This window comes from Protopterus annectens, chromosome 1.part1 (assembly GCF_019279795.1).
Source record: "Protopterus annectens isolate FY-2018-M chromosome 1.part1, PAN1.0, whole genome shotgun sequence".
Lineage (NCBI taxonomy): Eukaryota > Metazoa > Chordata > Ceratodontiformes > Protopteridae > Protopterus > Protopterus annectens.
The window spans coordinates 921104540-921120015 of record NC_056726.1 but is presented as its reverse complement, the minus strand read 5'-3'; the positions used below and the strand labels follow the sequence as shown (position 1 = coordinate 921120015).

The 15476-nt window shown below is 39.0% G+C and overlaps 1 protein-coding gene across 1 annotated transcript in view; it reads left to right on the top strand.

Moving 5' to 3' along the window:
- The window catches only part of NPR2 (natriuretic peptide receptor 2), a 2072492-nt gene that overhangs the window by 1825159 nt on the left and 231857 nt on the right, over nt 1-15476 (top strand). The window contains exon 19 of the mRNA XM_044078984.1: nt 5125-5299. Coding sequence (XP_043934919.1) covers nt 5125-5299 — 175 coding nt within the window. The remainder of the gene's footprint in view (nt 1-5124; nt 5300-15476) is intronic.

Below are 15476 nucleotides of genomic sequence, written 5' to 3'. Positions count from 1 at the left end.
ACCAGTAAATTTAAGGTAGAGAGCTGAGAGGAAACTTTCTCTGACACCCCTTCAGCTACTGAACCTTGGAGGGTATCTCCTAGCTCCTTTAGGAGATCTATCTGTAGTCTAGTAAAGTGAGTTAGGTAATTCAGTGATCTAAGACCAAATGTTGCTGAAGAAAAACTGCGCTTTCCATATCTGTCCATCGTATAAGAGTCCTTGTTCGATGGATGAACAGAAGAAGACATCTCTGAGAGTTCCTTCTTGGTGGCTGCTGCCACCATAGCATCTACTGGGACTCCCTTAGTTAAATGTTTTGTCTGATGGTGAGGTGATGAATTTGTTTGGCCTCCAAGGCACAGGTTTCACTGAATCTGGAGACTCCCACACTTTTTGAGAAACTAAGTCAGAAAATTTGTCAAAGGGTGTAGACACCCAAGTAGAGGAAGGGTGAGATCCAAAAGCCTTCAGGTACACGGACTCCTCTGCTGATGGGTTGGTGGACTTCCGGACACCTTTCTGTTTAAGATGTCTCCAAATGAGACATCATTAGGAGGTGACCGTGGGGACCCTTTGGCTTCAATGAGGTCCATATCCAAAGTGACAGACTACTCTGTGCAGTCTAAATGCTTCCTCTTGCATAACCTCTTCCGAGGGACCTCTTCTGAGGGGTACTCTGGGGAAGTTTCAGAAGAGTGGGGGGGCATCCTGTGGGGTGTCCTGAGGTGTAGGATCTCCACGCCCCTGTAGATGCAAGGGTATAGAGGCAGATGCCGGTGCCTTTGGGGGAAGAATGTCCAGAGATGAGAGTGGAGCTTTCTGTGGAGTCAGCACTCTTCTCATCACCTCAAAAGCCCCCCACTCCTGATCCAAGGAGACCCCCCCAGTTCTGAAGAACCAGAGAGAATGCCCAGGACCAAGGGGGGTGGCTCCAAGGCTGAGGTAGGAGCCGACCTCACCCGAGCCGATGCCCCAAGAGGCAAGTTCAGATCCAACAACTCTCTGATCTGACTCCCCTCTCCAGACCCGACTGGAGAGCATCAACTCATAGACTCATCGTGTTCTGATGAAGCTGAGGACATTGGAGCAATGTTTGGATCCAAAGATCTTGTAATTGGTCTCGGTTCCAATTGTTCCACCAATATCAGCTTTGGTCATTCTGGCTCTGAGGTCTGAGGTCAGATAGGAGGAGGAATAGATGCAGAAGGGGAGGATTCAGTTGGATCCAAAGCCCTCAGGGTTGGATCCAATAACAACTTGATGAGCGCTGCTGTCCTTAACAGCCTATGCACCACTTGATCCACTTCGTTTGACAGGCTCCTTGAAGTCTGAGTTGAGGGTGCAGGAGATTTGGAGGGCTGGAGCAAAGGTGACCTGAGAGTAGGGGAAACCAGTTCCAAAACAGGGGACCGGCTCTGCAATTGAAACTTCACTGACAACAAAACTAATGGAGCTGAAGTAGTAGGCCTCTTGGATCTGACAACCTTTGGATCTGGAAAGGAAACTTTGGAAATCTTTTTAGAAGGTTCCGATGGAGCACTGGCAGAGGAAGATCTCTTCCCTGACTTGTCTGATTTTAGAAGAAGGAGACTGGTCAGACTTAGAAGAACCCGGACCTTCTTATAATGCTTCGGAGAAGGGGTTTTTCAACAGACGTCTGAGGATCAACTTATTCTTTCTCTCCAAAAGAGCCCTGTGACTGAAAGAGTGGCAGATTGAACAGGACTCCTGGAGATGGACCGCTCCTAAACAGCACACACAAATAGTATGCCTATCAGTAAGGGACATTTTTTTGTCTGCATTCCTCACATTTTTTAAACCCAGAGGGTTTTGAATCTTTGGAAGATATTGTAAAAACAAGATCAACAGCAAGAACAGCAGATAACAATCAGAATATATAATATATATATATATATATATATATATATATATATATATATATATATATATTTATTTTTTTTAATTCTTTTTAAACAATAACAATGGATAACCAACAGTTGTTTTCGAGAAAGAGAAAAGGATGGCACAGCCCTCTAACTTAAACAGACTATGCCCAAGAGGAGAAAAAAAAAGGCGGGAAAGCCCTCTAACTTAAACGGGCTAAAGGAAAGGCAGCTCTCTAAGTTAAATTAACTGACCTTAAAAATATATAATAAACTCAGAAATAAACTGCTCTAATGTCAAGCAAAAACTTTATTAAAGCAAAGCTTTCAGGTAACAACCCTTTCTCAATGCATTGAGAAAGCTTTTGCTTTAATAAAGTTTTTGCTTGATGTTGGAGTGGTTTATTTCTAAGTCTATCATAATTTTTCCGTTTACCACAGTATCAACCTTATTACCCCTTAAAATATAAATCAAAGGTAAAATAGAGCCCTCTAACTAAAATGGGCTATTTAAAGTGAAACTGGGATAGGGAGAAAAGGCCTAACAGAAAAAATGACGGCCAAAAGCAGTATAGCCACAGAAGCACGTGGAAATAACAAGCAATTAACACCAGTTATTTGTAGAAATATTCAACAAGAAACAAACAATTTTCCACAAAAATGAATTAAGAAATAGTCTACTTAGCCAGAGCCAGTAGAAAGAGCACCTGATCTTGTTTAGCGGCAAATGAGATCTGGGGAGCTCTCTTAATGCATGATGGGATAGGGTTTAGCCATGAGCTAGTGGAAGACCTCGAGCATGTATATAAGGCCAAGTCAGATCTGAATCCAACCTAGTAAGAAAGAAGGCAAGATTGGACAACACATCATTTTTTTTTCAAAACACAATGCTTACACATGTATGAAACGACCACATGCACGTCTGAAAAATGTCATCATCCCAACTGCAATAGTAGAGTTTAAAGAAAATGACCATCTAAGAGAAGCATTTGTTTTATCATTATTTAATAGGGATAAAGTACTGCAAGGGTATATTACTTTTAGGTTGACAGTTGTAAGTCAAGAAATTATTTAAAGGTAGTAATGGGGAAGTCTGTGGCTTAATGGGCATTTTGACATTTACCAATGTCAGTTTACTAAGAAAAGAGCCACAGTCACAATGGCATTCCTTTTTATACATAACACCATGCAAACATTAGATAAAGAAATGTGTGTGTGTGTGTGTGTGTGTGTGTGTGTGTGTGTGTGTGTGTGTGTGTGTGTGTGTGTGTGTGTGTGTGTGTGTGTCTGTGTGTGTGTGTGTGTGATTTCAACATTATGGCATAGTAGATATTTACTGACTAGAATTTTTTTTCTTGAAAATATTTTTTTTTTATGTGAAAATACTGTTTTACCATAAAATATACTCTTAAATGGGTGACTATACACGTTGAAGTGTGGCTTTAGCTTTTTATATAATCTGAGCTAGGAGACTGTAGCAGATATTAAGTTAGTGTATACAACTTCACACACACACACATATTAGAATCACCTGCTGGTTAATGTTAAAAAGGAGGCTTGTAAGTCAGCGAGATAGAGATGTTTTCTTCTCTGTAGAGAGGCAGTATTATTTGAAAGAGATGGCTACTTCTCATTGTAGAGGGAGAATGATGTTTGCCAGCTAGAGAATTGCTGAATAAGGCTTCAAGCAAGCATACATTGTCTTAGGAGTCCAGTGTATAACAACAACAACAGCAACTACTACACACTGATAGAACATTCTCTTTCGGGTAAGCAGTATCACTGCATTTTTTACTATCGTTGTCACCACTTAAGCTTGGCCGTCACTGGTTCATCACTGGAATGAATGAATGGAACCCTGTGAATCTAGTCTCCCTGGATTCTATCGAGGTGTTTTATGTGACACTTACAGAGGTAATTTGGAAGTTAAACATTATAGAAGTAGGGCTCAAAGTGGGGAGTTGGACACAAATATGGCTGGCAGATGGAAACTTAATAATAGCAGCTGCACAGGGAATTTCTGGAGCAAAGATGCTAAAGAAAGAAGATTTGGGCAAAGGTCAGCCTTTTTCAGATAATTTGTATAAGATAACCCACTGTTACTTAACAGGAAGAAAAAAAAACACTCTCAGGTGGCCACAAACGTTTGCACAGTGGCTATAGATAGATGTTGCTGATGGGACTGATATGGCTTATACAGTTACCGGGTTAGTGTCACCTGGAATTGTAATCAGAAGATGTGTATGGAAAAATGCACTCTATGTAATGTATAAGGTAATGGGGACATAGTCAACCAAAGGCTGAATTACTCAGTGCATTCTGAAGACCAAGTGATGATTGAAACAATTCTATCATTTGCAGTTAAGGAAATAACCCAAGGAAATGTTAATGCCATCTATCCACAGTACAGTGCACTGATTATGTCACCTCTGGAGTACTGTACCAGTTTTCTGTACCATGCATGGAAAAGAGGATTCTGCCAAGTGCCACAGAATGGAGATATAACTTTTGTGTGAAAAGGAATTTTGGAGCTTACAACATACACATAATGAGAAGAAAATTGGGTAGGCATAGAATGAATATACTGTATTGTAAAAAAAATAGTTGGTTTTGAGTTAAATAAGTAGAAAAAATATAAGGAAGAGATAAGGAACATGGTGAAAGCTAGAAGGGGTGATTTAAGTTGACATAAGGAAGTATTCATTCAAGGAGCAGTAATAAGGCTGAACACACTGACTGAGTGCAGATCACTGAGGTTCTAGAACAACTGGGACATATATTTGAATGGATGGGGCTGGAGTAAAGTCCAGGTACATAGTGATTGCTGCTAGACTGCTGAACTTCCATTATCATTTGTATATGATAATGGAAGTTCAGCAGTCTAGCAGCATGTATATACATACCCTCATAACTCACTTTTTGTTGATTTCTAATCTTCAGGCATGATTGAAATGTAATTCTCAACCTACTTATCTCCTTGGAGAAAAGAGACGAGAATAAAATTTGATTTTTATAGATTTTGAGAATTCATTGTGCTGTTTAATCATGTTGTGAAATCTGCAAAAATACAAGAAATATATTTAACTATGACAAAATAAATATGATTATTGAATCTTTTTGCCCTAAAGAGCAATACCCCATGACAAATCTAAACTGATTGCTGTAGGTATCACTGTTAGACAGAACCCATTTTCAGTTTTAACTTTTAAGACTTTAAAGTCCTTCGTGTGTCATTGATATCATTCCATTTTGCTTCTAGGTGGAGACTATTGGAGATGCTTACATGGTAGTGTCTGGTCTTCCAGTACGAAATGGTAAACTTCATGCTCGGGAAATTGCCAGGATGTCTTTGGCACTACTAGATACGGTGAAAACATTTAAAATACAACACAGACCAAATGACCAGCTCAAACTGCGGATAGGGATACATACAGGTGAGTCATACTTATACATACAATGGTGTTACTGTAATTCCTTCTATATGAAATGAAGGCAGCATTAAAGGAGTCAAAAAAGGTCTTTAGATATATAGATAGATATATAGATAAAGAATTAGTGTATTAGGAAAAAACATAATGTAACCCAATGACCAGAGGAAGTTAAGTCAGAAGTGATGAATCCCTAAAAGATGATTTTCTATACAATACAACACACAGGAATACCTCTGTAACACTAGCACGGTAGAAGAAAGTAACAAACTGCAGACAGCTTGGTTATGTCTTCACTGCACTGCACTGCACACCACACGTCCAGTCAGAGTGGACCTAAAATACTTGAGTTAAATGAAGTACACAGTGCTACACTGACTGTATGTGTGTGAGAGCTTACTTGCATGTTTGTTTTATCCATATTTCAGATTCTCCATGGGACAAAAATATCTCTTTTTTCAATGTGACAAATGCTTAATAAAAACTGAGAAAAATAAAGTGTTTTTTTATAATAGGCAGCAGTGAATTTATATATTGAATAAGAAAAAAAATCTGGCTTGCTGACAAATATAATATTTCAGTAAATGAAATAGACACTCCGATCTGCTAAGGACTTTACTGGCATTCCTGAGATTTGGTTAGTGTAAGACAATGGGTTAAGTCAGATAATGATTAATGATTTTTTTGTCCTCTATATATATAATTGACGTCAAAACGGAGTACTAAGAAAACAGTAACAAATGAAGAAGGAAATAACACCATGGAGTAGTAGGATTTACTTTGATTTATGGAATTCTGTACTAGGCAGAAAGTGCACTGAAATGGAATTTACAGTAGCAACAAGAAATTGAGAAACAAATGTAGTGTACAAAAGGTTAACCAAATATTTAATTAGGATAAGCACTTATCAATTTCTTTCACTATTTGATGTAACCTATCCATTTTAAGAGGTTCATCAGAACACCCAACATTCTGGTGTACCTGAAGCAGTTTTGCCTGCAACAGCAAAGCAATGCAACCATTTTAGTTCATACATACCTATGACAAAAACTTTACCTGAAGTCTATTCAAAAAAGACACATAACCCACTGTATAGCACTACATGACAAAATAACAATAACCCTTACCAGATAGTGCATGATTTGGACCTCCATAAGCATATCAAAGTTCTACTTCTCATGACTAATCGACCACAAACAATAATTGCTGATGCATTATTGTGGGGTATACAGTAAAATATAAAGTTATTAAACATTGTTTTTTTTTTCTGAGGCTGTATCCAACCCAAATTGTAGTCTCTGCCACTTTACACTCGATCACTAAATTTCTCTGAGGTTTGAGTTGGTGTGGTCTAGGAGATAGTATATTTAGAGATTGAGTATGGATCCAGGTCCTGCATGTTGGGGGTGGCAGATGATGCAGTCCCCCCAACAAATTGATTTTAAATGTCAGTCTTTATTTATATTTTGTGTGATCATCAAATGGTATGACAGGAACATGAGGCCAGTAGGAAATGTATCTTCTGTAGGTCAAAGGAAACCCTAAGAATTAGCTTAGTAATGTTAATGTTTGTGGATTATTTTAATGATGAATTGCCTTTCATTTCTTTATGAATGTATGTTTGCAATGTGTAGCTACTTAGACTAATTTGTCACTCCAAGTCATCTGTTTGCATTTGTTCTTGTGGCCTAGGTTGACCTGGTTGTGGCAGAAGAGTTGTACAAACATCAGTTGCCTTACCTGATTACTAAATAACATAAAAATCATGCATAAAGAACTATGTTGGCTTTTTTTTCTGAAATGAACATTCCATTGTGAGTTGTGACTGTTCTGAATCCAGTGCTACACTGACCTCAACATACCATATACTTCTTTATTTTAAATGTGAATTACTACTTTCTTATTACTGCTCTGCTTATAAAGGAGAATCATGTACGCTGATTTACACTCTTTGGATATCTTCCTGTGGATTCAGAAAGAACCCCAGTGCTCTCATAAAGGGCTGTGATAAAAAGCCCCTGCTTCTGCAAAGTAGTACTTTCATACTCAGAGACACATTAGTCACGATGAAAAGTGTCCTCTTTATCTTATCAGTTAATTATCATCTCTCAGAATCACTATTAAATACTGTAAGTGCAGATCAGAACTATTAAATACTGTAAGTGCAGATTAGAACATTGGGCAGCCATCATAGTGCAGTGGTTAGCATTGTCGCCTCACAGCTAGAGGTTCTCCAGTTCGATCCTCAGCTGGGGTGCCTTCTGTGTGGAGTCTGCATGTCCTCCCTGTGGTTGCGTGGGTTTTCTCCTGGTGCTCTGGTTTCCTCCCACATCCCAAAGACATGCTGTAAGTGGATTGGACACTCCAAATTGGCCCTAGGTGTGAGTGTGTGCATGTGTGTGCCTTCTGTGGAAGGTTGGGCGCCGGGCTGGCAACTTGACACTGTAAAACTCCACTGCCAATCATGAGTGGACAGGTGATCTGCTGTCGTGACCCCTAACCAGGAAAAGCCGAAAGAAGAAGAAGTGCAGATCAGAACATTCTTGCTGCAGTTAATAGTGGTGCCTGATGCATGATGTTAGTACACACACCCTGCATTCACTCTCCCACACACAAATACACACATTCAAATACACACATACACACACAGACACACGTGCGCGAGAACACGCACACATACGTGCGCAAGAGCACACACACGTGCGTAAGAGAGCACACACACACACACACACACACACACACACACACACACACACACACACACACACACACACACACACACACACACACACACACACACACACACACACACACACACACACACACATACGTGCACAAGAGTACATACACACATACCACACACCCCATACCCAATTTCTCCTTTTTCTTGCTTTTGTAAATCACAGGTGATAAGTCAGTCTTGAATGCCAGACATTAGAGTTTCAAAGTTCATATCCTTCAGTAAATGCACAGTAGAACAAAAGCTGTTATACTAGCAACCTTCACAGTTAGTAAGAGAAATACTTGAAATCCATCCCTGATTGTGTGCCTTTGTCCCCCCATTAATTTTGGCTGTGTCTAGTTTTCTTGTATTATGAGGTTCAGTTTGTGCAGCAGATACATGCTAATGTTTCCATGGCAAAGGTGTATTGTTCAAAGCTTTTTCCTCATCTTTGTACTTTACCCCCAATGTCTAATTTTTTTTAAAGTATATTTCTGCTGTCTATTGTTCATGCTTATACCCAAGGTGAGAGGGTATAGAGTTGGAATCCTTTTTTGTGATATTAAGTCATGCTGCTTAGTATCCCTAGTGTCTAATGGTTCCCCACTCCACTTTTTTTTTGTTTTAATTAAGTGACTTAAAATCACACTATATAAAGTATTCCTGGTGACTACTGTTCCCCAACAAACATTGTGGTTAAATGCTGTTAAGGCACTAGGTGAACGTCTAATCCCTGATGGCTAGTGTGTCCCTCTAAAGCTTTGCTCATTAGTCTGATAGCCAGCCCCCAACATCCCCAGACACATACAAACACACACACATACAGCACACTTCCCACTCGATTGCACTTAGGGAAACACCCAACCATATGCGCACACACACACACACACACACACACACACACACACACACACACACACACACACACACACACACACACACACACTTAACCAGCCCCCTCACTAACCCCACCCCCTACTGTGACCTTCCAGGCAGCCACTAACTCTCACACAGACACAGTGTAAAAAAATAAAAATACACATGTATTTGCTTATCTATCTTTAATGTGAAATCTTACAGAACAAGTTCTGTGGATATTCTGAAATTAACTCCCTGTCGTGGACATATATTCTAACTGGAAACTGACTGCAGTTTAAAGTGCTTGGTGTTTTTTTGTGATACTAAACAAAGGACTTAATTTAGTCCCTTGTTTTCTCTGGTCCTCCTGACCCACTCACCCATCCACCAATTTATTATGACTTCATGTCCTGTCCTTTTTCTTATTTTTTCTCTATTTTTATTTTAGAAAAGATTTTAATGTCCCCTACTTTTAAAAGTCCTACTTCTCCTTTTGTCAGTTTAAATTCTAAAGATTTTCAGTACTTGCATTGTTTTCATTTTTTTGCACTAATTTAAAAGTGCATGGGGCACACGTGGAAAGTTCTGCTGTGTGAGGGTAGCTGTGGAAGATGTTTGTGTAGGTAAGAGTTTCTAATGTTTGCAGTTTACTGTCTGTCATCACTGTTTGTCATTTGCGTTATGATAAAGGTCTTGTCTGAAAAGTGTCTTCTGACCATTGTAGCTAAATAAAAGAATGGGTTTAAAATGTTTCATATTTTTCTTCAAAGTTTAGCAATTACAACTGATTACTAGACTTTATGCACTGTATATGGCCTCTTACTGAAGTGATAGAGGACAATACTTAAATAAGAAAAAGACTGTTGATAAAGTTAGTAAGTGTACATAAAGTGCTGCTTTTTTCATTGTCAAATGCTGCAGGGGTGGCAAATTTTATTCTAGAAGTCCAAGTTCAAGTTATGGTTCCATCAAATTTGAATTACTTGGCTTGACAGAGTTAAATTTCCCCAGTGTGGGTGTGTTTGAAGTGAGCCAACACTGACAGTTTAACTATTAATATTGCTAAATGTAATTTATAACTTTTATTGGTGTGTATAGCCTGATACATCCGCGGTGGTGAAGTGGTAGCGTTGTTGCTTCACAGCAACAGGTTCTCACATTCGATTCTCGACTGGAGTGCAGAGTGCCTTCTGTGTGGAGTCTGCATGTCCTCCCCGCGGTTGTGTGGGCATTCAAAAGACATGCGTAAATGGGCATACCTTTGTAGAAGGTTGAAGGTCAAGCTGGCACCTCGGCGTTCGTGAAACCCTACTGCCAATCATTAGCAGACTGGAGTTCCGCTGTGGCAACCCCTAACCGGGAAAAGCCGAAAGACAAACAACAACAACAATTGGTGTGTATAGCCTCAGACTAGTTTTTGGGTTAGTGGTGAGATACAAGCTTACAGGCATGAATGCCACATATGGCCCAGCAACATACCTAATGCAATATACTTTTTGTGCATTTTAACAGCTGAGAGAAGAAAGCATGACAAATGAGTGATACGATATTCTAAATTCATAGTCGTAGGAATTCTTGTAATTAAAATCACTAAAGCATCACATATTTATCTCTATTGTTCTAGAAATGTTAGTTTCAGCAGAAGCAAATGATTTTCCATTCATTGCAAAAAGTGCATGAACCTGTTCTCCACGTTGTAGAACAATTTCCATTTGTTAACTGGGATAGTCTAGCTGAGTTAAACAGTCACTTTTCACTGAAAATCTAGAGAGAAAAGTTCCAAATAATAATTTTTTTCAGCTCAGTGTTTTCAATATTTAATTTTTGATAAACAGTGAGATGAAAGAACAGCTTATAGCTAAATCATAAATGAATATGGTAAAAACAACCATACTATCATTCAAGAAATAGTAATATGCTGGAGAATTTTTGTGGTTGACAAATATGATGTTCCATTAGAAAAGACACAAGTACATATTAGATAAAGTCTGAGCTACTGAGTTAAAGCAAAGTGCTAGGAAGAGTCATAAAGTTTGATGCAGAGATTAAAAACAATGGTGTGCAGTAGAAAGGGTCCAACTTGACATCTGTGTGGTGATGCCACTTAATACAGAGTGGATAAAAGTGATGAGGAATTCTGTCGGCAAATAAATGACTCGATTAGGTAGAGAACTGTGTAAAAATGGAGATCCTTCATACAGGGGCCTTCCTCTGAAGAAAGCTGGGGCTGATCTTCTGATTTAGTATGTCAGAAAGCATAATTCTAAACTTGGTTAGAAACTGTGGGAGTCACCTCAGAGGGTACTAAGAGTATGGATAACTAACTCATTCAGTCAATGCCAAAGGAGGTGATATCTGAGGTCCACACTTATAAAACAAAAGCATGGTTGGTACTGAAGATTCAGAGCTTAATAGCAATTCACTCTGAGACCAGAAAGCATCATGTTTAGAGGACTTCTCTCTAAAAAAGTCTAGAGATAGGGTAAACAAGTAAATCATCTGGGGGCTATATTAGCAGTAACAACAGCTCTCTGACTTTTCCCCTTGGCATATATATAGTGATGTGGAAACAAAAAGGGATATCACATGCAGCCTCTGGGAACATGACAGGTTCTGGAGTGAGAGATTCATAATGCTAGATTGATAAATAACACCATTGTCTATTGGAGGGGTAAGATGGAAATTACAGTTAAAAGGAGGAGGAAGAGGAGGAACACAAATGTCTCCATGTTGCCAAACAAGACACTGCAATGTAAGAGAAAGAAAAGCTGGAAAAAGATTGCAGGCTTCGGACAGTAAGTTAACCTATCAGGTAATAATGTCCACGGTGTGGTGGAGGCCAAGAATGCTCCCTAAAATATGAAAGGGAAGTATAAACAAATGGAGTCATGGAACAGAGATTACAGCTACGAGGGTCCAGTATCTCCAGCCTGGGTGGATGTCTTTGAAAGCACAATATGTTTGAGAAGAGCAAAAGAAAATGATTTATTAATTTATTGTTGGTTAAACAGGTTGCTCCCATTAGGTCATTGCCTTTTTTCAGGGTAGACCCAAAGCGGTATTCATACTGATTAGGGGAAATTTGCCAGGGCTCCAGGGATCTTCCCCAACTCTTTTTTGATACTATCAAGGGATCTTTTACATCCACTTGAGCTACCACCAATGCAAGCAGATAAGACCTCAGTTTAGGACTCATCTGAAGGATGTGCAATCAGGACTGAAACACCCCTGTTGTGCTGCACTGCAGTCATACTGTAAAATTTATCCAAGTACCTCATGCAGACATAGAATGAAAAGACTTGTGATAGTTCAGCACCAAAGACAAGTGTGATACTTGTTGAATCAGTGACACTATACATAAGTATGTGTATTTATAAGCAAGAGAACAGGTCACATAGTGTAGCAGCTGATGAGCAGTGTAGTACTTGTTTTTTATGGGAAGAAAGAAAGGTAGAGAACAGGAGCAAAACAAAGGACTTCTTCGGATAATGAAAAGCTTTGTATCAAAGTCAAAAGGCCAATTGTCAAAGGAGGAATGTGACAGGAGGTATGTAAAACAATGTGCCTTTTCTTTATTCAGTTGTTTGTTTTACCTGTCTAACCCTTTTAATATATAATCCAAGTGAAAGACAGCCGAAGACTGCAAAATTAACTGTATGGAACAATACGTGGTCACATATCAAGAAGAAAAGAAACACACTGTAAGAAAGTGTGAATATTCTGAAGGAAGACTAGCCCTTTTAAATGTCCAAAGTATGTAATGTTCAGTTTGTGTGATGAGATGAATTCACCAACTTGAATTTGGTGGTTGACAAGGAATGGGAAAAATGCATAGATTTTTGTCACAAAGTAAGTTGATAATGGTGGCATGGATTAAGACACATAAAAGAAGACATACATCAGAGGGACCTAGTATCACTTGCTATACAAATGAGTATGACACAAAGCTGTCTAATTTCATGAGTAGACATGTGAAGAATAAGGAAGAGAGTGGGTAGGAAATGGAGTATAATATTACTGCATATTAGAGGAATATGAAACTACAAAAATAAGGCAATGAATATTCTGGAATACAGCACATTGCAAGAAATAGTATGGCAATGATAAAAATGTAGCAGAAGTGGAGGAAGGTGATACCAGTGACTGATGATTAAAGGTAGGTGTTTATCCAGGAGACAAGGAAGGAGGACAGTGCAGCAAAGTCACTTGACCTATAATCTAAAGTCTACTAATTCAGGGAGACCAGTCTAGAAATACTGTGGCAATTGTAATGAAAGAGAGTGTTCTAAAGGCAGTGAGGAATGTCATCATGATTAGTGACAGAATCATGATAACCAAAATCCACTGTGAATACAGGGCAGTATTCATAATCCCAAATTATGCCCCACAGCAGAATTGTGACTGTAAGGAAAAGAGTGCATTCAGACAATAATTGCAAAACCTACTAAAAAGTAGGACACATTGAGTTTCTGCTGATATTAAGGGATTTGAATACTCATATCCAGAACAGACAGAAGAGAGTACAAGGACTTTCTGGATCAATGTGGATGGGGACAACAGGAATAATGAAAGAAAAGCCATTCTAGACTACTGTCAGGCAAACGGTTTGATGGTGGTCAACATGTGGCTCACCATGAGTTAGACAGGCACAAGATCACATACAAAAACGGTCAACATTCAATCAGATTTCCTCCAAGTAAGGAATGGGCATTAGGACAAAATCAGAGATTACAAAATCATACCACGAAAACTGACATTCCTCAGTATAAACCACTGGTCGCCATCAGCTGCATGCATTGTCCAGGGAAGCTTCTAAGATCCACAGAGACTAGGCTTAAGACCTGGAAATTGACTGGAGCAAAAGGACAAGAGTTCAAGGAAATAGTCACGTCTGTAGCACTTCAGAAAGAAGAGGAAATACCTGGAGACAAAGAATGGTAGCATCTCAAAACACCCTGTATGAAGACTAGAACAGATGTACAGTCCAACCAGGTATGGAAACAAAGTACTTAAGGAAAGTGGGTCTTAAAATCCCTTTCAAAGACTAAAAATAATAGTTCATTGGACCAGACAACATACTTGGCTGCATTCGTATCAGTGTCATGTATGCATTATCTGAGCCTCTATTTAAAATGCTCAACAGGATTTGTGCCTAATGCCTGGAGAACAGCCACCATGATTATCCATCACAAGAGTGGCCCTTCTTCAGATCCAGGGAACTATAAGTCAATTAACCTCACCAGCACTATATGCAAAGTCATGAGACTTAACATAGCAAAACACATTTCTGCAGATAAAGGCCCAATCCGTTTGGTTCTGTAATGGGTAGGTCCTGTCACTTAAATTTATTAAGCTTCTTTGAAAAGGTTACTGTGGCTGTGGACAGTGGTCACTCAATACGCACTGCTTAGCTTGATTGGCCAAAGTCTTTGATACTATTCAACATACTGAAATTAGACAAACATAATGGAAATCCCTATGTTGTCTGCTGGATTGCAAATTGGATGTCTGACAGATCACAGACTATGAGAGTTGATGGTACCTTCTCTGAAAGTAAAATTGCATTGCTTTGCATCCTCCTATTTGGCACTCATTTTTGCAGATATACAATCCAATGTCCCAGAGGTGTGGGTGACCAAGTTTGTTGATAACTGCATGCTGCGTACTGTTGTCCAATCGTCTAGTGATAATAAACAATTCCAACAAGGGCTGGAATATGCACATATCAGGTGTATAGAAAATAGTCTCAAGGTAAATTCAAACAAGTGCAGAATAGTAGCATTCAGCAAAAAAGGTGTTTCCACCTCATATGTTATTAATGGTACTCAATTTCAGACAGAGTCATAAGAGACTTGCTACTTATGTAAACAATTCTCTCTCATTCAGCTATCCTGTTTTCATCATAGTCAGGATATCCTCTATATGGCACAGTTATTTTCCAAAGGAAGGTCTTCAAGATCGAAAGACATCATCCGATCACTGTACCCTTCACTTATCAGACCCATCATTGAATCTAATTCCCCCTTTGGTATGTATAAATTGAAGTATATCACTCAAGTAAAAAGGCCCCAGACATACCTTACCAAGAAAATAAAAGGCCCTAACTTCTTCAACTATCCTAACAGATTAACATAAATTTCCTTAGATTTACTAGTCTATTGGATGCTCTGAGTTGATCTGTGCCATGAAAAAAAAATCCTATATGACGTTCTGTTTTTATTCAAAACCAGTCACTCTACAAATACCCATACCAGGGACTTTGCACTCATAAATAAACAACACTCATGGAGAGATAAGTTCCTAATGCAATGCATTCCAGCCTCTGTAACAAAGTACCAGTACAGCTGAAACAAAGTTCTGCTTTGACTACGTTTAAGGCTAGTCTTAAAGAATGGATGGACAGACACAGATTTGCACCAGGATTGTTATGTACAGCCCAACATGATTTGGGAGGTGAACGCTGTTAAGTGCTTGAAAACGGAGGCATGAACTTTCAGGTGTGTCTGCTTATAGGTGTATATGACTAGGCATCTTATGGCCCTTCATATTGCTTACCTAGTATAATTCCTATGTTCACATGGTGGTGGAATGCAAAAGTCCAAA